The 22,503-nt window shown below is 40.2% G+C and overlaps 2 protein-coding genes across 2 annotated transcripts in view; one reads left to right on the forward strand and one right to left on the reverse strand.

Annotated features, from left to right (window-relative positions):
- Positions 1 to 2,756: 2,756 nt before the first annotated feature.
- CCDC43 (coiled-coil domain containing 43) lies at positions 2,757 to 11,745 on the reverse strand. Its single transcript, XM_055408055.2, has 5 exons — positions 11,502 to 11,745; positions 8,294 to 8,381; positions 7,037 to 7,172; positions 5,518 to 5,576; positions 2,757 to 4,352 (listed from the first exon to the last, which is right to left on the reverse strand). Exons 1-5 carry the CDS (start codon positions 11,703 to 11,705, stop codon positions 4,165 to 4,167), a joined length of 675 nt encoding a protein of 224 aa, XP_055264030.2. The 5' UTR covers positions 11,706 to 11,745; the 3' UTR covers positions 2,757 to 4,164.
- Positions 11,746 to 11,791: 46 nt separating this feature from the next.
- DBF4B (DBF4B-CDC7 kinase regulatory subunit) overlaps positions 11,792 to 22,503 on the forward strand; it is a 42,209-nt gene continuing 31,497 nt past the window's right edge. Inside the window, exon 1 of the mRNA XM_055398751.2 lies at positions 11,792 to 11,928. The gene's annotated coding sequence lies outside the window, so the exon portion shown is untranslated. The remainder of the gene's footprint in view (positions 11,929 to 22,503) is intronic.

The following is a 22,503-nucleotide window of genomic DNA, read 5'->3' on the forward strand; positions in this document are numbered from 1 at the left end:
TAAATTAAATTTTTCCTAACAGCTGAAATATTGCTGAAACTCATTCTGCAGTGCAGGGAAATGCAAATATGAAATTCCTCTGGAAGATAAGTTTCATTTAGGTCTGCCTTAGTAAGTGTAATTCCAAATAATGAATCTTAAGTGACTGTAACCCAATTATGGCTACAGTCTAGTAACCAAAACAAGTTTTGATTGTGATATAAGAATGTTTTCCTTACAAAACTGGATAATACCTAGGGAACAAAGGAAAGAAGGGTGAACCCAATATTAATGTAAAAATTTAATATTTAAAATACTACCATAAATTTGAAATCTTAGTGCCTAAGTATTTGGAGGGAAGTGCATCTGATTCTCCTAAATTAGTGATAAAAGTGCCAGTGTAAAAACCATGCAAGTTACTGAATATAAAACCTGTTCAAATCATTTGTGTATATTATTTAAATTTTAATTACACTATCAATTATTAAATATTTCCAGTTTTAAAGTATTTTAATTGAATCAAAAAACAAAACATTTTCTTTACCTGGATCTTTTAGACTTGATGCATAACTAAAATAATGACTATTGTTTTAATACCCTTAGTTTGCTGCCTTTTTGAGGGTATCACGAAGTTCTAAAATGTATTTTTTTAAGGTTAATCTTTTACTAGTTTAGTTTGCAACTGGTTAGTGTATATTTTGTGTAGTTATGTTCATTAGTTTGCTTCTGAATTTTTTTAAAAGAGCTCTTGAAAGCTTGGCTTTTTCTGTTTCTCATCACTTAATATCTTTGTATGGAACCCAAGTAATTTATTCAGTAATATGAAATGTTGGTATTATGTGACTCAGAAGATCTTGGGTTTTAACATTAGCATGAGTTAAACTATAATATAATGTACTGATGAAATTTAATTGAACTACCCTTGACTAGAAACACTAATGTTTTAAATGTTGGTGTTTTTCTTAGTTTTAGAAATCCTGGTATTAAAAAAAAAAAGAGTGTAATCACACCACATAAATTTTCTTTAGATGATGTGCGGAAGAAACTGATTGAAAATGCAGGAGTAACTGTAGGGAGAAACATTTTGATCACTGAAATGCCTTAAAACTACCCAAATGAATTACATTGAGGGTAGTCAGATAAAATAGATCATCCACCACAGTCACTGCATAGAAAGTGGTTAAGCTTGATATAAGACATGTTGGATGTTATGGAAACAAATATTGTACTGAACTTAGTCTCTCAAGAAAAGTAAATAAATTGCTTTGTTGAAAATAGTTTTTTTTATGAGTTTGTATTAGCAACCCACTCCAGTACCCTTGCCTGGAAAATCCCATGGACAGAGAAGCCTGGTAGGCTACAGTCTATGGGGTCACAAAGAGTCGGACACGACTGAGTGACTTCACTCACTTCACTATTAGTTTCTAACATTGAGTCACTCGTCAGAAAACCAATTAAATTTCATTTAACTGATAAGAATGGGTGCTAAGTTTTAAACTTCATTCAGTTCAGTTAAATTCAGTCGCTCAGTCATGTCCGACTCTTTGCGACCCCATGAATCGCAGCACACCAGGCCTCCCTGTCCATCACCACATAAATAAAGTTGGTAGATAATAAACCAACACCATTCAGATTTCCTTGGATTTAACCTGACCTCCTTCAAATATGAAAATTTTCTTCTGCCTTTGTGCTAATCCAGGAAAACCATAATAAAACTTCCAGGGAAACTTTTACATACAGTGGTCAGAAATGAAACACTATTAAAAAACACACAAAAATTATTACAAATTTTGTTAATCAAGTCACGCAGCAGATAACTCTCAAATTAGTTGGTTGTCACTTTCTATTAAATACCCTCTAATGGACGGTTCTTATGTATTATACTTCTGAATTACAACTTATGAAAGTGTTATAAAAGTTATGATAAGATTTAGTCTGATCAAACTGATGCTTCCATCACTTCTAATCCAAAAGAATTTGGAATACTCAATTTTTTTTAAAATAGAAAAAGCAGTTTTTTATAAAGGTGGTTGAAAATTAGGTACTTTGAATTATATCAGTGTCTTTCCCACTTGAATAGTCTGGTACTGTAAGGTTTTAGAAGGTTGAGGAATTAATGACTGAAATTCCAAATTTGGCTAAAATGTCCATCATATCGTAGAAAACATAGTTGTTTAAAATTTGCCTTTTCCAGTACTGAGTATTTTAGACATAAAAGGTTTATTAGCACCTGAGTTATGTGGATAACCTTACTCAAAGCCTAATAAGTTGATCCTTTTCTTCTGTTTAAACATTAGTTCAGGTGTACATTTAACTGTGACCTGGCTAATAGAGTCCTGGAAGAATGAACTGACTACTCGTAAAACAGACTGAAACTACTACCCTTCAGGGGTCTATGGATGTAACCTGACTCTGCTTCAGAGACCAAAATCAAGGTGAAAACAAACCAAAAATCCAAAATAAGGGTTATTAAAACAGGCTCTCTCACATGCCAACAGTAGCCACAGCCCCATATAAAACTAAAATGCCAGCAGTACTCGAGAGATTTCAAAGCCAACCTACTGTCCAAAAAAGAAGGTAATCTTTCTGATCTCCTAATATCCAACCTCACAGAAAGGAAAACTGAGGCAGAGAACTTATGGATTCCAGGAAGAGGGTCTACTAGCAGAAGAGATTATTGGGCTAATCAAAATGTAAGTAAAATTCAAACACATTCCTAAGGGACTATCCACACAGAACTCACTTCCAGCTGGAAGGAATCAGAATAAATCAAGATACTGATTTAAATAGTTTATTTTTTAAAAAGGTGGTTATTTTTAAAAAAATTTTACAATGACACGGCTGTAGGGTGTATAGAGGCGACACATCATTTCCTTAGCCATGCTTTTACCGTCTGTGGAACAGTGAGAATTTTTTTGTTAATCTCATAGTTAATGGTATAAAACAGGTCAGCAGACATTTTCTCTGAAGGGCCAGGTAGTATTTTATGCTTTATAGGTCACATAAGGTCTCTGTCACATGTTCCTTCTTTTATAACCCTTTAAAAATGTGCAATCCATTGTTAGCTCGAACCATACAAAAACAAACTACCAAATTTGGCAGTAGTTTGCCCACCCCTGGTATAATGTATCTACTTTCTGTCTTGACAGAGAAATTGCTCTCTTCAGACTTCTTGACAGTCTGCTTCCTGAAGTAGAGAAAGGGCTGCTTACAACCAAATGTGGTTTGTGACAAAAGTAGAAATGGAGGAGAGTTCCTACTCACTTTCAACTCTCCCAAGCAGTTTTTCCACTCACTCACTCATTCAATAAATTTGCTGAGCACCTACTATGTACACTCTTAAATATCTTTCTGTTAGCAGAGATTTTCAGTGTTTTTCCTTAAAAGGGTTTCTCTAAACCTGTAATTATCAGGTCCTTGTATGTTTTAGGGCAGATCAGGGTTAAAATCTCTACTAGGGCTCAAGAGGATTCATGATTATAAAAAAATGAATCTAGCTAATGATGATTCCCTGCACTCAATACTGACACATTCTTAAAATCACAGCCTAGATGAGGAAAAATATATAACTATCTTTTACTAAAAGAAACTTTGTTTCCTATCATAGGCTGAAACTTTTTAAAAAAAATCTCAAATGCAGAACATCCACCAAATAACCTTTTCTTATTTTCCTATTTTGTCGCCATGTAACATAAAAGTCTGGATCCGGGTAGGGCTCTTCATTAGCTTCCTATTTCAGCCATAAAACCATTTATTTAGATGTGAATAATACTTCTGAAGCAATTGACACTCCTACAATTCATCTCAGGGAAGGAGTGGTCATGATTCAGCTCCTTCAGGACAAAAACTCAGTTTTCTGAATATTCCTGCCATTTATCCAAGGTAAGGGAAGACTTTAAAGTGGTCAAAAGGAGTACAGAACTTCAATATTAAAATATAAAGGCTGTCCCCATCCCAGATCTTTGGTTCAGACATCAGCTACAATAATCCGATTACCCACACCAGAGAGACATGGCACATTTTGTAATTAGAATTGTTTGTGATTTTCCTTGTGACCATGTAAACAAAAGGGGAAATGCCTTGGGAAACTACCTGGCAATGTTCTCTCATTTCTCTTAAATATACAAATGCACAACCAGGTCTCCCTTTGACCAAGTTCATTAGGAGAAACAGAGTGGACCAAGGTTATCGCTTTCGCTCCCCTCTTTGTGTCCTTTTCTTTTCCTTTTCCTTGCGTTCCTGCTTGGCTAGTTTGTCTCTCTCCCTCTGCAGCTTGTCCTGTTCCTTCTTCCTCTGGGACTCATCCCGAAGCGTGTCTCGCTCTAGTTTTCGGGCATTTAGGACATCTTCCACATTGGTGTTTCGGAACAGAGCTATAGGTGAGTTAAGGGATAAGGGTCCAGGTCACACAGGTCTCACTCCTGCTCTCCTCATTCAAGCCAAGTTTCAAATACTCTCTATCTCTCATTTTTAAAAACAAACAAACCAACTTTATGTTTAGTCCAATGGAAAATCCTACAACTGCCATTAGTTAAAAAAAAGAATAAAAATTTCATTCAGACTTGCCTAAATCTGAGTGTAAATATTTTATGAAAATGAAATCTCATTCTAGAATAAGTACTCATATCATTCACTGGCAGAATATTGTTGGGAGTATCCAGGCTAGTTTTAGTGACTAGAGTATTAATGTAACTGGCAAAATTTTCCTGTACTCAGCACTATTAAAATGCTTGAAAAGAGTTTAAAAAAGTTGTTTAACCTTACTAAACTTTATCAATTTGCTTCTTTTCCTAGACCGCTAAAGCTTAAGTGAAAATCATGTTCTAAAGAAATAACTTTAACCACAGGTAAAAAATAGGTAGCCAAAAAATTTACCCCTCATTTATGACTTTAAAACATAACCTGTTACTACCAGACAAACTCCTTTTTACTCTTTCCACATAATTTTTTTCTGCTTTAGTACTTTAAAATGAAGTAAGTTTCCCTGAAATAACCCCCCTTTCTCAGAAAATAACCTCCCTTTCAGAAAATCCACCTTACTCCTCACCTTTAAGAAGGTGGATTTCTAAATCCACCTTCTCTATAAGCTTCTCATAAGTGATTTTGTTGGTAGGGACTTTCTACAGCACATATGTTTCAATTTGTCCATATTTTCACTTAAAGTATTCAGCGCTTTTATTCTCTTTCCAATGAGTTCCCCAGGTCTTTGAGGACAAGGACCAAAACTGCAATATTATTCTAATTGCTTCCACATTGCTAGGAAACCCAACACTATACACAAGGAGTACAGATTCTCATTTTCCCTTAGAAATCCTTTTTCTAAACTAACCCCTTCTCAGTTCATGTCAGTGTATTTTCTTTGGGGGGAAATTCTTGCTAAATTAACTATTTAGCAGTCCAAGGACTGGGGCTCACAATGTTGACCTAACATGTGTTCTTGGATGTAGAGGGAGCCCCCAACAATGACAGTGAAATACAAACTGACCCACAAGAAGATCCTATGGAGCAACACCTGGAGATGGACACAGAGAAGGATACATTTGTCAGAACCAATGCTCATCGTGGTGGTGCCCGAGTCGTCCTTCTCATCCGCTTCGGTGAGTGGCGTTAAGGAAAGTCACATGTAAAACAAAGGTTAGCACATCCCATCACAACATCAGAAAACAGTGATTAAGCTGATGGGAAGGAAAAGCAGACTTCATGGAAGGACTCTGACAGGGATGTGATGGTAAATCCAGGAATGTCACCTTTAGAAGTCTCAACTTGGGGAAGACTGCTCAGAGCTCCTGTAGGATCCTTATCTGTTAGGGTCTGAAAAGAAACTGAAGCTGGTCTGGGTGGACTGCCACATTATCTGAGAGCCAGGGGATGGTGAGATGACCTCTGAAACAGTGGTTCTCTATCTGTGGTGCCCAGAACTCCCTAAGAGCTTTTGAGAAATACACACCATTGGGCCCCCCTCTGTATCTACAAAATCCAAAACTCTGTGTCACAGGGCCCAACAATTTGTGTTTTAACAAGTCCTCCAGGAGAACTACTGTTTAAAATGTTTTTTTCTAGCGCAGGAAACGAGATTTTTGTAATTGGAACCCGAGTTCTGCCAAACCTAGCAAGAAAAATCATGACAGAAAACAAGAAGTTGACCCCAAAGAGCCTAAGAATTCTTTCCTAACCTAGTGATTAGATAGCAAACATTTCTGATACAACAGCCACTCCATTCAAGCAGGCTCAGTAAGCTAAGTATTCCCTAAACAAATTTCAGATCCAGGTTTGGAACCAAACCTGGTTTCAGGGAACCAAACCTGTTCCGACCAGCAACACTTTCTTTTTACATAGTCCTCACTCAAATTCCAGGTTTATTTTGGTGTCACTTTTATTAATTATGTAGTCACTGGAATATTACTCATTCATCTCTTATTTCCTCCATTCCCTTATCAACTATGATAAAAATTACAAAGATGTATTAATACACATAACACTACTTCACAGAAAGGTATTATACAAATATGAAGAATCATAATTGTAAATCAACTATTTCAATTTTTTAAAAAAAGAATCATAGCTAGATCTTATTTTCCTAAAACACAATAAGAAATGGTCCATTCAGGCATTATTTGTTTCACACTGAAGTTTTCAAGAACATATACATTGCAATAGTCCAGTATCAACCATTCCAGCATCATTCCTCATGTCCACAAAGGGCTACAATCTCTGCCATTTTAGAGGAGAATATTAAGCTCTGGTGGGGTGGGGGTGGAGGGTGCGCTTCCCTGGTGGTCCAGTGGCCAACATTACGTGTTACCGTTGCAAGGGGCTGGGGTTCAATGCCTGGTCAGAGAACTAGATCCCACATGCTTTAACCAAGAGTTCGCATGGTGCAACTAAACAAATCCCACATGCAGCAACTAAGACCTGATGTAGGCAAAGAAATAATTTTTTTTTAAATAATAAAGCTATAGAGGGGGACTGGCAACTTCCCAGAGTTCAGTGAAAACCAGCAAAGGCTTTTGACTTTCTTGAGCCTCAGGGAATGGCGCCAAGACTCCAGAAAGGATATTCCTCTTCATCTGTCACATCAGCATACTGGGCCAGGAGGGCAGCTTTCCTCTGCTTCTCCTCTTCTGACACCATTCTGGGCTTCACCACGATCTGCGCCTGCTTCTCAATGAGGGTGGCAATGGCCTGGACCTCATCTGGGAGGTGGTGGGAGAGAATGGGGGGACAACAAGGTTGTATTTGAAAGGAAACATGCTTCCAAACCACCAGTCCACCCCGGCAGTGCTTGGAGCAAAGGCAACGGCAACTGCTGACTCCTGAGAGCCCTGGGGTGCAAAGGAGGTGCCTTGGGGGCCAATGAGAAAGGCAAGGAAAGGTCATGCAGGCCAGGATTTAGGTCTCATATCCATCTTCAATCAGCCCTGCTTTTACTTTTATGATATACTGAAGTTCTGCTGCTTTAAGAAAAAAAAAGTTGAAAAGTACTGCATTAGAACCAGAGAAAATCAAGCTTCCAAACATGCAACTTTCTCTAGTCTCAAACCAGAAGCCTAAGAAGGAATCTAGCATTAACTTAGGCTGGTCTATCCCATGTTGATAATTATGCCAGGTGAAACTTAGATTATTTTAAAAATAAAATTATCTTTTGACTTCTCTATGCTCAAAGAAAGGAGGCAATGATGTCAAGCAGTGACTCTCATGCCTGGTTGCATATTAGAATCATCTGGGGGAGTTTTTGAAAAAATAACAGTGCCTGGGTCCGCACCCCAAAGAGGTTTATATAATTGGCCCATGGTGTGGCCTGGGCACTGGCACTTTTAAACATACAGCAAGCAATTCCAGTGTACAGCCACGACTGAGAACCAGCATGTGAACAGCTCAGAATAGATTCTATTCAAGTTTGGTTTTCTGTTTTGAGCTGTCTGTAGCTGATTTTTCATCCTAATGGGATCTCTCTTTTATTTGAAAGGATGGAGGGTTTAGCTGAATGAAGCAAAAGACCAATCACAGTCTGTGTTATGAAATGAGATTATGAAAAGGGTGGGAAAATATAGTTGACCCCATACCTGCAGAGCAAATATACACGGGGGAGGGTAAAAAGGAAAGAGAAAGAAAAAAGCAAGAACCACAGTGAATATAGATATGGTCAGCTGAAGTGGTAAAATGTAAAAGAAAAGAAAACCAACCTTCAGTTAAAAGTTAAAATAAGCTGCCAGGTGTTTACAGGTTTAGCACACCTGAGTGAGGAAAACTAAAGACTCTTAACAGCTGTACAGAAAAAGTGGTTGGAGGTTAGACATAAAAACTCCAACTCTACCTTCTTTTTTCACTTTGGTGACAACATTCTGAGTTTCTGACCATCGTTCCACAATCTCCTTGCAGATATTAAGGAGGGAATCTTCTTCCTGGTTGAAAAAGTAGACCAATTAATTTCCTGAGAGCCCTCAACCTAATGCAGAAGGAAATGGCAACTCACTTCAGTACCCTTGCCTGGACAATCCCATGGACGGGGAACCTGGTAGGCTACAGTCTATGGGGTGCAAAGAGTCCAACACGACTGAGGGACTTCACTTGCACTTTCTCAACTTCATCAAATCTACGCAAAGGGCAGAGCTCCCCCTGCTGGTGATGGGAAGAAATCACAGGGCGGGTTTGGGACCCACAGAATAGAAATGATGATTCTCTTCTGAGGCTCCCAACACAGAGGGAATCCTATGTGAGTCACAGAAGCCTACCTGCTAGAGCACCCACTCCATCCTGCCAAGCTCCAAAGGAGAGGATTCCCACCAACTCAGGGCAGTCCTTCTTTTGGAGCAAAAACTTATTGAGTCAAAATGCTCCTCTATGAAATCTTCCTTGGCCAGTATTCTCAATTCAGTACATTCTCCAATGTACTCACTGATCCATAATAAAGAGAAGTTAAGTGAGTAGATGGTTTCCTATCCAGCCATCCCTCTGTCCATTTTACATAAGCAGACATATTCTGCACACCAACCAATCTTCCTCTTTAGCATGGTATGACCAAAAGGATGTTGGCTTTGGTGTCAGACTTCGTTAAATTCAAATCCAGATCTACAAGCAAGTTTCTTTTCGTAGAAAAAGGCTGGTATATGAACAGCTGCCACAAAATGTAATATCCTGCTCACTAAACTCATTGTGATAATAATTTCATGATGTATGTAAGTCAAATCATTATACTGTACACCTTAAACTTATGTAGTGCTGTATGTCAATTATATCTCAATACAACTGGAAGAAAAAAATGTAACATCCTACTTAATGTAATGACCCTACTTAAAATTGCTCGCCCTCCATTCCACTCCCAATTCTCTCACAGTGCTTCTTTTTCTCCTAGCACTATCATTTTCATAAATACCCTAGATAATTTACTGATTATGTTTTTCTTTACTGGAATATAACCCCTCGAGGACAGGGATTTCTGTCTGTGTTGTTCCCTGAAGTACCCCCCAAGCAGTTAGGGCAGTGCCTGGCAGAAGAGTAATCCATCAATAAAAATTTGAAGAATCAATCAATCAGCATAAGTGGAATCAGAAGGAATAAAGAATATGACAGGAAGCTTTTGTTTACTGTCATTTTCCCCCAACCATACATACTGTTCTTAAGTCTTACCTCAAATTGTTGCTGATAAGCTTCTAAATTCCTAGTAATGAATCCTAGCCCAATATGGCGACTAATTTGGCTATCTTTTGTTTTTCCTAAAATGGGATTCAGTATAATAGTTGGGAGCTTTTATACCCAGCCCAACTGACTAACAGTAAGTAGTGCTATAAGTGATGTTTGGTGTCTACCATATTCATTGGCCTTGCTGCTCTATAAGGTTGCTCCCAAGTTGTTTCATGGACAGGACCCCTGCCTCACCATATTGTTCCTGGCCAGTTTTTTTCAAAGTTATTTTCTACACAGAAGGAGCTGGGAAAATTACAAGAAAGTTAAGTAGGGTTTGTGAACTGGGCAGGGGGAGGAAGGAAAGTCACCTTAAAAGTGAGTTTGTCTTGGAACTTCCCTGGTGGTCCAGTGGCTAAGACTCTGTGCTCCCAATGCAGGGGGCTTAGGTTCTGTCCCTGGCCAGAGAACTAGATCCCACAAGCTTCAACTAAGAGTTTACGTGCCATAATTAAAATGATTCCCAAGCCTCAACTAAAGGTCCCACATGCTGCAATGAAGATCAAAGATTCTGTGTGCCCCAGTTAAGACCCAGAGCAGCCAAATAAAATGACTCGATTATTAAAAGTGAATTTGTCTCTGCAGTTTATGCAAATAAGAGATACAAAAAACAAAAACAAATCTGGTCTAGATAACTCTTCTACTAAGAGACTGTTAACAGTCTTGGGCAAAATTCAGGTCTACCTTTATCAGCAGACATACAGTTCTAAATAATGATACAATGAAAAGAACAAGTCAAGGATCTATAGCAATGAGTACCCAAGTTACCTGAACTTCTTTTTCACGGACTGTTTAGTAACTTCCCAGTGGGAAATTTTTTTAAGGTAACTTAAATTGTGTGCCTCCTATTCTTTCCAATTACAACCTGCAATGTAAGGATTCAGGAAAAGAATTTATTTCTCTGTGTTGTATTTCCAGCAAACTTATGAGCTGCATCACAAGCTGTGTTAAGGCTTTCCCATTTATAGATCAATCTCACCAGAGCAGGTTCTGGAATTAAAAAGGGGGCCCTTGCCAGGAGGCCCTGGGACAGCTGCACTAGTGTTAGATTTCAACCATGCTGAAATCAATGAACTGCATTTTCACCAAATAAGTGTAAGTAGAGATGAAGGCAGCAGAAATGGTCAGGTTGGAAAAGTGTGGACATCTTGGTGACTTACTACTTAAACACAGTTTAAAGCACACATTTCTGAAAGCTTGGATCTGCTTCTCGGAGGCTAAGTATCATGTTTATTTCTCTTAATTAAAACTCTGATCTCTCATATTCCTCCACCCACTCCCACCAATGATTACTGCATTTCTAAACACAGTAAAGGATCGAGCCCAAATTTGCTTCCATTCTGCCTAGGCGTGAAAAGACCTCTACTGCCTAAACTGATCTTTTTTGGAATCCTACCTCCAAAATAGGAAACCAAGAGGGTACTTCTGCGGGCTTTTGTCAGGGGCTCTGCCTCCTAAGGGGCACAGACATCCCAGAGCACTTAATTTCCCCCTCTCATCACTGTCAACGGACAGGAATGAAATTGGTTGTTAAACGTTTATGATAAAACTCACTGCAATGCCTTTGGAAGAATACTCACCCAGCTGACCTACAGGCACCTAAGAGGGCCTTGTCCTCATAAATAAGAGAAAGCCTTTCCTCTCTCTGCACCTGCAACCTTCTCGCTCCCAAAACCCTGGATGAAAAGTAGCTCCCTGTCCCCGAGGCCCAGGGCTCAGAAAATTATTTCTCTTCCAGGTGAGACCACTAATCCTCTGGGACACTACGTAGGGGAAAGGTGATATGAAGTACTAACAGGAAACGGCTGAAGAGGCTAAAGGAATGTGTCTGGGCTTCTCACCAGGAAAGCAGAGAGAATACCCTGCAGAGCATCCAGCTTCTCTTCTTCCTCCTCCTCCTGCAGGACACCCAAGATGTAGGCGCCATAAACGGCTCGGTCCACTCCCAGCGCCTCCAACCGTCCATCTAGCCACGATTCAAAGCCGCTGCCCCCTCCATCTCTCTTGCTGGAGGCAGCAGTAGCCACTGCGCTGGGCGCCGCCATCTTGGGGCCAGGGACCTGCCAGCCCCCAGGGCGCCTACCGCAGTGCCTGACGGGCCGCGCCGCGGGCCCACTGCGCATGCTCAGAGAGGAAATCCACGCCCCCGGCGCACCGGGCTTAGAGCCCAGTAGACCCCTGGTAACCTGCCGGTGCGTTTTTGTACCTTCTAAATAGAGCGCATCCTGGCTTATGCACGGTCATGCGGTCTCTCTGGAATCCTGGCCGGTGAGTATTCTTAACAGACTCTTTTTTACAGTTGGGGAAGTTCAGTGACTTGGCCAAAGTCACGCGGCTACTAACTAAACAGGACTGGAACTCACCTTCGATTCCAGCGCTTTGACAGGCCTCACCAAGCCGCCCTTTCTCGCCAGTCGTAGAAGGCTAAGCCACCCGCTCCCACACAGCTTTCAAGGAGGAAACCGCCGGCTCTGTGGAATATGCACTATGGCTATCAACTGCCACCTGCGCCTTTCCAAGCTCCCCCCGCCGCCCCTCCCCCCATCCAAACTCAAGCTCCAGAAACCTTCCCTGATTCCCTGCAATCTGTGTTAAATTAAGGCCTCTCCAAAGTGCTGCGGTTGCTTCTCTGCACCTAGCATACTTGCTTAACGCAGTACCGGACACATAGTGGGCGCTCAATAAATAAGCAACCTCCAGTCGTTTCCTTTATTCACCGAGTCAACACTTACATAGAAATATCTTCGAAGAGCCTTCTTTACACGTTTCCAAGCGTTATCTAAGCGCTTTTGAGGCATTGCTGCTGCTGCTGCTAAGTCGCGTCAGTCGTGTCCGACTCTGTGCAACCCCATAGACGGCAGCCCACCAGGCTCCTCTGTCCCTGAGATTCTCCAATCAAGAATACTGCAGTGGGTTGCCATTGCCTTCTCCAATGTATGCATACATGCATACTAAGTCGCTTCAGTCGTGTCCGACTCTGTGCGACTCTATAGACAGCAGCCCACCAGGCTGCTCTGTCCACGGGATTCTCTCGGCAAGAATACTGGAATGGGTTGCCGTTTCCTTCTCCATTTGAGGCATTATCTCTTATAATCCTTCTAACAACCATGTGAGGAGATGCTTTTATTGTCCACATAGTAAAAATAAGGAAAAAACACACTCACACATTTACAGGGAGCCTAACCAGAAGCAAGTGCTGGTTTACATCAGGAAGCCTCTCAGGTGATTCTCAAAACACCTGGCTCTGGGCTGAAATGAATTACCCAAGAACCCAGGTTGGCTTTCCCTGAACTGCAGAGGAGGCTGGCAAGTCAGTAAATATTTATTGGCATTGCTGCTGGGCACTAAAAGACAAAGATTAATGTCACAAAATCTCTTCCTTCAAAGGATCTTCAGTGGGTTGAACAGACATGTTTAAACTAATAATGGCAATACAGTGAGAGAAATGTTTCGGTGTCTAATGGAAATTGCGGTAGGATGACTGGAAGAAGATTAGGTTAACCTTGCCTGTTGGATTGAAGTTGGAAACTGGAGATGAGAGATGGAGGAAGGCTTCCTAGTGGAAGTGAGGCTTTCTCTTTTTTGAAGACCAAGTGAGAATCCTTTAGGCAGAAAGACTGAAAGAGAAAAGGAGCAGACCCAGATGCAAGGAGCTGTGGGGGGCCCTCCAGAGAATTATGGATGGATTGAACCACAGAGTTTGGATAGAAGATATTCAGGGGGTGACAACAAAAGGAAAGGAAGGGTCTGGTATAACTGGCAAAGGGCCTCTTGAGAGAATTCTCTACCTTTATTATCGTTGGGGTAATGTAAATGGATGGACATGGAACACTGTAAAGCTCAGTAGAAATACAGGTTATGTGCCTGTTAGCCTCATGGCTTCTGTGTGCTCCCTGAGTTAGAATGTGACAATAATGGAGTCAGAGGCCAGAGTCAACCCCCAAAGACTTGTCCCAGTTTCGGGTTCTTAGATGTACATTTTAATCCAGTGGCTGTCTTGCAGGTGGAGTTTGTTAGGTAACAGACTTGGGAGCCATCATGACTCAGCGATCACAGTTTGATGTCAGAGCCCCCACAATCAGAAAAGGAGCACAAAATTTTGTTCTTTCTGAAATTTTTAATTTGAAATTATTCCAGACTCACAGGGAGTTGCATAAGTAATACATAGAGACCTGTACACCTTTACTCAGTTTGCTCCCATGGTAACATCTTGTATAGCTATAATATTAGTATCAGTTCAGTCAGTTCAGTTCAGTCGCTCAGTCGTGTCTGACTCTTTGCAACCCCATGAATCACAGCACGCCAGGCCTCCCTGTCCATCACCAACTCCCGGAGTTCACTCAAACTCATGTCCATTGAGTCGGTGATGCCATCCAGCCATCTCATTCTCTGTCGTCCCCTTCTCAGGAAACCACTATTAGCACAATGCAACAAAGGCTTTTTGAAGACATACAAGCTTCTCACAAAACTGAGGGAAGGCTCTACAGATTCTGCAATTAAAAGAATCCTTGCTGGCTGTTTTCTTACAAAAGTAATTAGCTCATAGTTCAAAAAACCAATTCATACCACTGGACAAATGACAGAAAACTTACAGAAAAAAAAATCAAGATGGCTTTTTACACTATAAAAAATAGCATCATATTTATAATGTTTTAAATGTGCCAACAGTGACTTCCCTGGTGGTCCAGTGACTAAGCCTCGGAGTTCCCAATACAGGGGGTCCTGATTCGGTCCCTGGTCAGGAAACTAGATCACACGTGCCACAACTGAGAAGTTGCATGCCACAGCTAAAGAACCCACATGCTGCAACTAAAGAACTCTTACGCCACAATGAAGACTGAAGATCCCACGTGCTGGAACTAAGACCTGGTGCAGCCAAATAAACATCCTTTAAAAAATAAAATACGGAAATTAAACCTGTAATGAGATACCATGTTTTCTTCTCAAAGTCTGATAATACACAGCATTGGTCTATGACTGGGTGATATAGGCACTAGGGAATGTTGCTGCAGCAGATAAACTGGTAGAGTCTTGCTGGAGGGCAGTTTGAAAAAGGCCCAACATTGCTCCTTCTGGGAATTGATTATAATACGTGCATGTGTGCAGAATGACATTTATAATAGGATATGCATTGCAGTGACATTTATTGTAGTGAAAGAAAGAGTTTACATTCTGTATACAGAAGACTGTCTCAAGCCACAGAAACACGGATTGTGCAGCCATAAAGGTGGAGGAAGCTCTTGATGTACTGACAACAAACTTCAGGATACATTGTTAAAGAAAAAAAGTGAGGCCAGAATAATATGTAATGTTTGCTACCATCTGTGTTTAAAAAGAGGAAGGATGGGGAGAAATACACATATGTGACCTGGCATGTGCATAAAATATCTGGGAAGATACACACGGGAATGTGAAGATGGTTGTCGCTGAGGAGAAGAACTCAGGGAGACTCGTTCTACAAGTATGATCTATTGGGATTTCCCTGGTGGTTCAGTGGTTAAGACTCCATGCTCCCAATGCATGGGACACAGGTTTTATGCCTGGTCAGGGAACTGCAAACCCACATGCTGCCCAATGTGGCTGAAAATAAGTAAAAAATAAAGTAATTTAAAAAATAATGTTATTTCTTACATTAATTTACCTTGCATCTTTTGTTTTAAATCTCCTTTGCTTCCTTCCCTACCCAGAGGTAACTTCTGTTCCTGAACTTTGTATCTGTCTTCCTCTTGAATGTTTTTAAACATAGTATATATTGCTGCATATCCATATGTAATATGTGGGTATCAATGGGTATATATCCATAAACAATATATCACATTGTTTTACATGTTGGACATTTGCTTTTTTCACTTAAGATCTTGAAAATGTTTTCCTGTGTTGATACATGTAGCTCTTATCCATTCATTTAAACCACTGTGTAATATTCCATTGCTTGAATGTAGCCCAGCTGATTCATTCCTCTGCTGATGGGCATTTAGATTATTTCCCAGTTCTTCAAACAGTGTTTCAAGTCCCATTCTTAAATGTATCTTCTTGCCCACCTATGAAAAAATTTCTCTGTGCCAATGAGCATCAAACATTTTTGCTACATACTTTTAGCAGAAAAAATATTTTTGCTTTGCATTCCTAACATATTAGTATGTATTTATGAATTACATAATAGTGTAAACCACTATACAAAATTAGTATGTCCATCATAAGATATATAAAAAGGTAACTTAGAAAGGGTGGTTAATGGACTTCCCTAGCAGTCCAATGATGAAGACTCCACGCTTCCAATGCAGGCGGCCAGGTTAGATCCCTGGTCAGGGAATTAAGATCCCACATGTCACACGGCACAACCAAAAAGTAAATAACAAAAAGTTGATTTAAAAGGTAAATAATATGTTATAAATATTTATTTGTTTGTAGTACCAAAATACTTAGTGAAAATAATGTGGCTGAATATGCTTCATTCCTTTGCTGCTGCTACTGCTGCTGCTGCTAAGTCACTTCAGTCGTGTCCGACTCTGTGTGACCCCATAGACGGAAGCCCACCAGGCTCCCCCGTCCCTGGGATTCTCCAGGCAAGAACACTGGGGTGGGTTGCCATTTCCTTCTCCAATGTGTGAAAGTGGAAAGTGAAAAGTGAAAGTGAAGTCACTCAGTCGTGTCCGACCCTTAGCGACCCCACGGACTGCAGCCTACCAGGCTCCTCCATCCATGGGATTTTCTAGGCAATAGTACTGGAGTGGCTTGCCATTGCCTTCTCCGTCATTCCTTTGCTACCTTACTACTATTTAAATTTTTTGATTGTAAATGCTCATAGCATAAAATTTAGCCTCTGAGCCACTTTCAAGTGTACAGTTGATTAGGGCAAAGGATTCATTACTGGCAAGAGTTCCTCTTGAACTTCAGTGATTTTTCTCAACCATTGGCCAGCTGACTCCTCACTGAACCTGAGAGTTTGTACCTGGAGTGTTCACTTGTGTGTGTCATTCGGATTATTTGTAATTTTAACTTTGCTTCTTTGGACAAATCTTATTAAGCCTCTTGTTCACTTCTGGGAGTTAGGAAAATCCAGATAGCATAATCTGTAAATTTATCTGGGGATATGTAAATTGTGGAGAACAGTGTAAAACCAACTCACGCCGAACTCTGCAGAGAAAACACAGACAACCTGTCTAGATAGGAAGCTCCCTTACCCTTTACCCAGATAGCTCAGTTGCTTTACTGTGTAAGCCAGGATCTCTGACAGGAGCACGGCAAGGACACCAGCGTTAGCCTGCTTACTAAAGATTGTTAAGCTTACTTGTTTTTTTCTTAAATAAAAAAATATATTTAGGATTTCCTTGGTGGTACAATGGATAAGACTCCACCTACCAACACAGGGGACACAACTTCGATCCCTGGTCCAGTTAGATTGTGGCTAGGTCTTGTCTGATTCTTGTGACCCCATGGACAGTAGCCCTCCAGGCTCCTTGGTCCGTGGGATTTCCCAGGCAAGAATACTGGAATGGGTAACCATTTCCTTCTTCAGGGGATCTTCCCAACCCAGGGCTCGAACCTGCATCTCCTCCTTTGCAGGCAGATTTTTTCCCACTGAGCCAGCCGGGAAGTCCAGATGCCATAGGCGACTAAAGCCTGAGAGCCACAGCTACAGAGTCCATGCTCTAGGGCCCAAGAGCCAAAACTACTGAAGCCTGAGCGCCTAGAGCCTGTGCTATGCAACGAGAGGCCACTGCAATGAAGCCCGTGCATAGCAACCGAGACCCAGCACAGCCAAAAGTAAATATTAAATACGAATGCTTTATTTTGGAACCTCTGTGAATATCTTGTGTCTGAGAGGTGCACACCTCTCTTTAGAGACCAGGATGTATCAAGAAACAGAATTGCTGGGTTGAAGGGCATGAGCCTTGCTGGCTATCACCATATTGCTCTCCCAAGCACTTGTTCCAGTTTACAGTCCCTTGCCTTCATGTTTTTACTAAAACTTGCTTTTAATATACTTTAATTTTTGCCAGTGAAAAGTGTGTTAAAGAGCTTCTAATTGTTTAATTTGCATTACTAGCTTGGGCTTAATTTGCATTTAATTACAATTGAGTCTGAGCACTTTTTATATACTTATCAGCCATTAAAATTTCCTCATTTTTTTGTAAGTGTTTCTTTTATCTGTTTGTTGGCTGCACCAGGTAGCATTCGGGATCTTAGTGACTAGGGATCAAACCTGTGTCGCCTGCATTGGGAGCTCAGAGTCTTAACCACCGTACTACCAGGGAAGTCCAAAATTACCTCATCTTTGAATTGCCTGTTTATATCCCTTGTGGGTTTTTCTGTTATATTATTTGTCTTTGTCATGCTCATTTGTAGGAATCTACTTTTTCTTTCCTTTTTTCTTAATTTTTTCATTGATCTTATTAATTTCTCTTAATTTCATTCATTTCTATCTTTTATTATTTCTGACTATCCATAATCTTTGGGCGTACTTTTCATTTTCTGACCTCTCAAGGTGAACACTTAGCTAATTCATTTTCAGTCTGTCTGATTTTCTAATATAGCATCCACATTTAAGGTCATACTTTCTCTCTAGTTACTTTAGCTGAATTTTGCAGCTTTTAAAAAAGTATTTAACAGCTTTTGATCTATAGTTCTTCATTGGTGAGGTTCTAAATATGCTGTAATTTCCATTGTTTTATTCTTCTATCATGAATTATTTAGAAATGTGGTTTTTAAAATTCCAGAGTAATGTGTTTTGTTTTACTCTTTAAAAAAAACTTAACTTTTTGTTATTGGTTTCTAACTTCATTTTGTGGTCATAGGATGTATTCCGTATGATATTGGTATTTTGGCATTGGTTTATACTATAGTGGCATAGTTCAAGTCAATTTTTTAACGTTCCAGTATTTTCTAATATTTATATATTAAAATTTATTACTTATATCATTGAATCTTTATTTATTTATTTTTTGGGTCCTCCTGGACAGCGCATGGGATCTTAGTTCCTCAACCAGGGATCGAACCCTGAATTGGAAGATGAAGTCTTTACCACTGGACCACCAGGGAATTCTCATTGAATCTTTTATATGTTACTAGTCTTATATTATTTTTGTTTCATCTATCATCTACTTTTAGGAGAAAAGTATCTTAAAATTTCCTTGTATATTGTAGATTTTATAGTTTTCCCTTCCCTTTCTGGCTTATTTTGATGTTGTTAGAGTTATATAAGGATTAGGTTATTTAGTCCCTGGTAAACTGTTTATCATCAAAAATGACATGTTTTCCTAATAATCCTTTATCTCAAAATCTATTCTGTCAGATTTTAATATCACTGTATCAGATTTCCATTTACCCTACATTGAGAAGCAACAGAAAACAACATTAAGAGCATGGATTCTGAAGTCAGGCTGCTGGGGTTCAAATTCCAGCACTAACACCTTTTAGGCATGTGACCTCAAGCCAATTTTTAACCTCATTATGAAATGGGTTTAGTTACCACCTACCTCAGAGGATTGTGATGAAGATTAATTCCTATTTTTAAAGCACTTTGAACATTATAGTATGCATTCCATATGTATTTGTAGCATTAAATAAATAGATACATGTGCCTCCCTTTTCTGTGTCATTATTTTATAGATATTTGTCTAATAAACATCATATAGCTGCTAAATATGGTCATGCTTCAGTAAATACCTTTATTACAGATTCATATCCCATATGTATGAGTGTATCTGTAGAAGAACTCCTAGACACAGTACTGCTGGGTGGAAAGATACGTGCGTTTATAATTTTCCTAGAGCTTGCCAAATTGCCTTACACAGGAGTCTGGTACAAACCCTACGTAAGGTAATTTGGCAGTCTCTCGAAAAACTGATCTTTGCCAGTCTGTTAAGTGAAAAACGGTATTTCAATATAGATGTCATTTGCATTTATCTTAAGTGAGGTTGAGCATATTTGAATGCTCTTTGTATTTCCTTTACTGTGACTGTTCCCATACTCATTTTTCAATTGGGTGGTTGATCTTTTCTGAATCTATCTGTACAAGTTTTTTAGATATTGAAAAATCAATCCTTGCTCTATGGTATAAGCTGATTTTTTTCCTAAGCACTTCCCCTCAGGAATCAAAAATAACCAGAAAGAACAATTTGAATTATTATCTCAAAATATTTTCTGCCAAGTAGTAAATGTTCGTTCCTGGTGGCTCTGATGGGAAAGAGTCTGCTTGCAATTCAGGAGACCCAGGTTCAATCCCTGGGTGGGGAACATCCTCTAGAGAAGAGAATGGCAACCCACTCCAGTATTCTTGCCTGAAGAATCCATGGACAGAGGAGCCTGGCAGGCTATAGTCCATGGGGGTCACAAAAAATCGGACACAACTGAGTGACTAACACACACAGTAAAAGCTACCTTTTTCTGTTCACAGACTTTGCTAAGCACATCTTTAATCTTTAAAACCTCACTGCCTGGTAGTTCATATCATCTTCACTTTACAAATGAAAAAAAAAATGAAGATCAGAGAAATTAATTGTTTTTTCACTAATTTAACAACATTCATTAAAATGTACTACATTCTTGGGACTTCCCTGTTCATCTACTGGCTAAGACCCCATGCTCCCAATGCAGCAGGACAGAGTTCAATTCCTGGTCAGGGAACTAGCTCCCATATGCCACAGATAAAGACCCTGAAGATCTTGTGTACTGTAATTAAAACCTGGCACAGCCAGATAAATAAGTTTAAAAAAGAATCTACTACATTCTTACTTTGGGGATATAGCAGTGAGTAAAACAGAAAAGGTCCTTGTTCTATAAACTTAACCTTCTAGGGCGGAAATATAGACCACAAACAAGTAAACTACCGTTAGGTTGGGCAGTCTCAGAAGTCCTATCTGAAAAAAATGAGATTTGATCTGATGCCTAAAAGGCAAGAGAAGATCTGGGAAATGGAACCATTAGTGCAAAGGTCCTAAGGTGGGAATGAGCTAGGTTTGTTCAAGACTCAGAGAAATTCAGTCTGAGGAGCAAAGTGGGGAAGCCGCTGGCTACTGGGAGTTCTTGAAAAGAGGAATTTGATCTGATTTTGTTAGTGAGGATAAGGTAAGTTCTGGTTTTACGTCCTTTTCGTTTTGTTTTTTGGCCGCACAGCTTTTGAGATCGGAACCTGGGCAGTGGGAGGCTGGAATTCTAACTACTGGACGGCCAGGGAATTCCGTCCCTTTTACATTGTTTAAAATGGAGAATCCCAAACAGCTTTTTTGTTTATGTGTATATTTGTTAATCTATTGCTGTGTAACAAATCACCTCAAAATTTAGGAACTTAAAACGACATTAATCATTTATTTTCTCAGTTTCTGTGGGCCTGCAACTTAGGAGCAGCTTGGCTGGAATTTTTCTGACTTGGGGTCTCTTGTGAGGTTGCAGTCATCTGAAAGCTAAACTGAGACTGAAGGATCTACCTGCCAGATGGTTCGGTCACAGATGGGGAAGTCAGGACCAGCTGTTGGCAGGAAGCCTCAGTTCCTCTCCACAAGGAGCCTCTCCACAGGCATACTAGAGTGCCCTCATGTTATGGCAGCTGGCTTCCCCCACAGCAGGCGTCCCAGAAAGAGCAATGAAGATACTGAGATGTCTTTTATGACCTAGCCTCCAGAGTCACACGTTGTCATTTCCTCAATTCTCTGTTGGTACAGGGGCTCCCCAGTGGTCCAGTGGTTAGGAATCCATCTGCCAGTGCAGGGTAGATGGGCTCTATCGCTGGTCTGGAAAGATTCCACTTGCCGCAGGGCAACTAGGCCTGACTGCCACGACCACTGAGCCTGTGCTCTAGAGCTTGTGCTTCACAATCAACAAGCCTCCGCAGTGAGGAGCCTGCACACCAGAACTAGTGAGTAGCCCCTACTCACTGCAACTTGAGAAAGCCTGTGCAACAATGAAGATCCAAGCACAGCCGAACATAAATATTTTTTAAAATACTCTATTGGTATATAGCCTTACTGGATGTGAGTATGACTATCAGGGGTGCTTTCCTGGTGGTTCAGTGGTAAAGAATCCACCTGCCAATGCAGGAGACTTGCAAGAGACTTGAGTTGGATCCTTGGGTCAGGAAGATCCCCTGGAGAAGGAAATGGCAACCCACTCAAGTATTCTTGCCTGGGAGATCCCATGGACAGAGGAGCCTGGGGGGCTACATTCCATGGGGTCGCAAAAGAATTAGACAAAATTTAGCAGCTAAACAAAGACTATCAGGAGTCAAGGATAGTCATTGCAGGCCATCTTTGAGACCAACTACCACCACGTGGGTATCTTTCAATTTGTACTAATAAATATATTTTATGTATTTGTGTATATACTTATAAAATCATACTTAATATTTACCATATTAGAAATTAAAACAAGTTTAAAATGCATTTATTCATTTAAAAATAAGCCCACTGTGTGTTACGATAAAGGATGCATTTTCTTAAGCACTTAAAATTTTTTTGACAGGTACACACTACGATATTTTTAAATTTATTTTTGGCTGTGCCGGATCTTTGTTGTTGCATGTTAGCCTTCTCTAGTTGTGGAGAGTGGTGACTACTCTAGTTTTAGTGCACGGGCTTCTCACTGAGGTGGCTCCTCTTATGGAGCACGGGCTTTAGGCACACGGTTTCAGCAGTTGCGGCGCCCAGGCTCAGCAGTTGTGGTGCAAGGAATTAGTTGCTCTGAGGCATGTGGGATCTTCCCGGATCAGGGATCAAACCCACATCCTCTGCCTTGGCAGGCGGATTCTTATCCACTGCACCACCAGGGAAGTCCTAATGATGCATTTTTAATGGAATTAAAAGAGTGGCATTATTTTACATTTCTGCAAATCTTTTAAATATCTGG

The sequence above is a fragment of the Moschus berezovskii genome, chromosome 20 (genome assembly GCF_049115385.1).
Source record: "Moschus berezovskii isolate FMDL1 chromosome 20, NW_MosBer_1.0, whole genome shotgun sequence".
NCBI lineage: Eukaryota > Metazoa > Chordata > Mammalia > Artiodactyla > Moschidae > Moschus > Moschus berezovskii.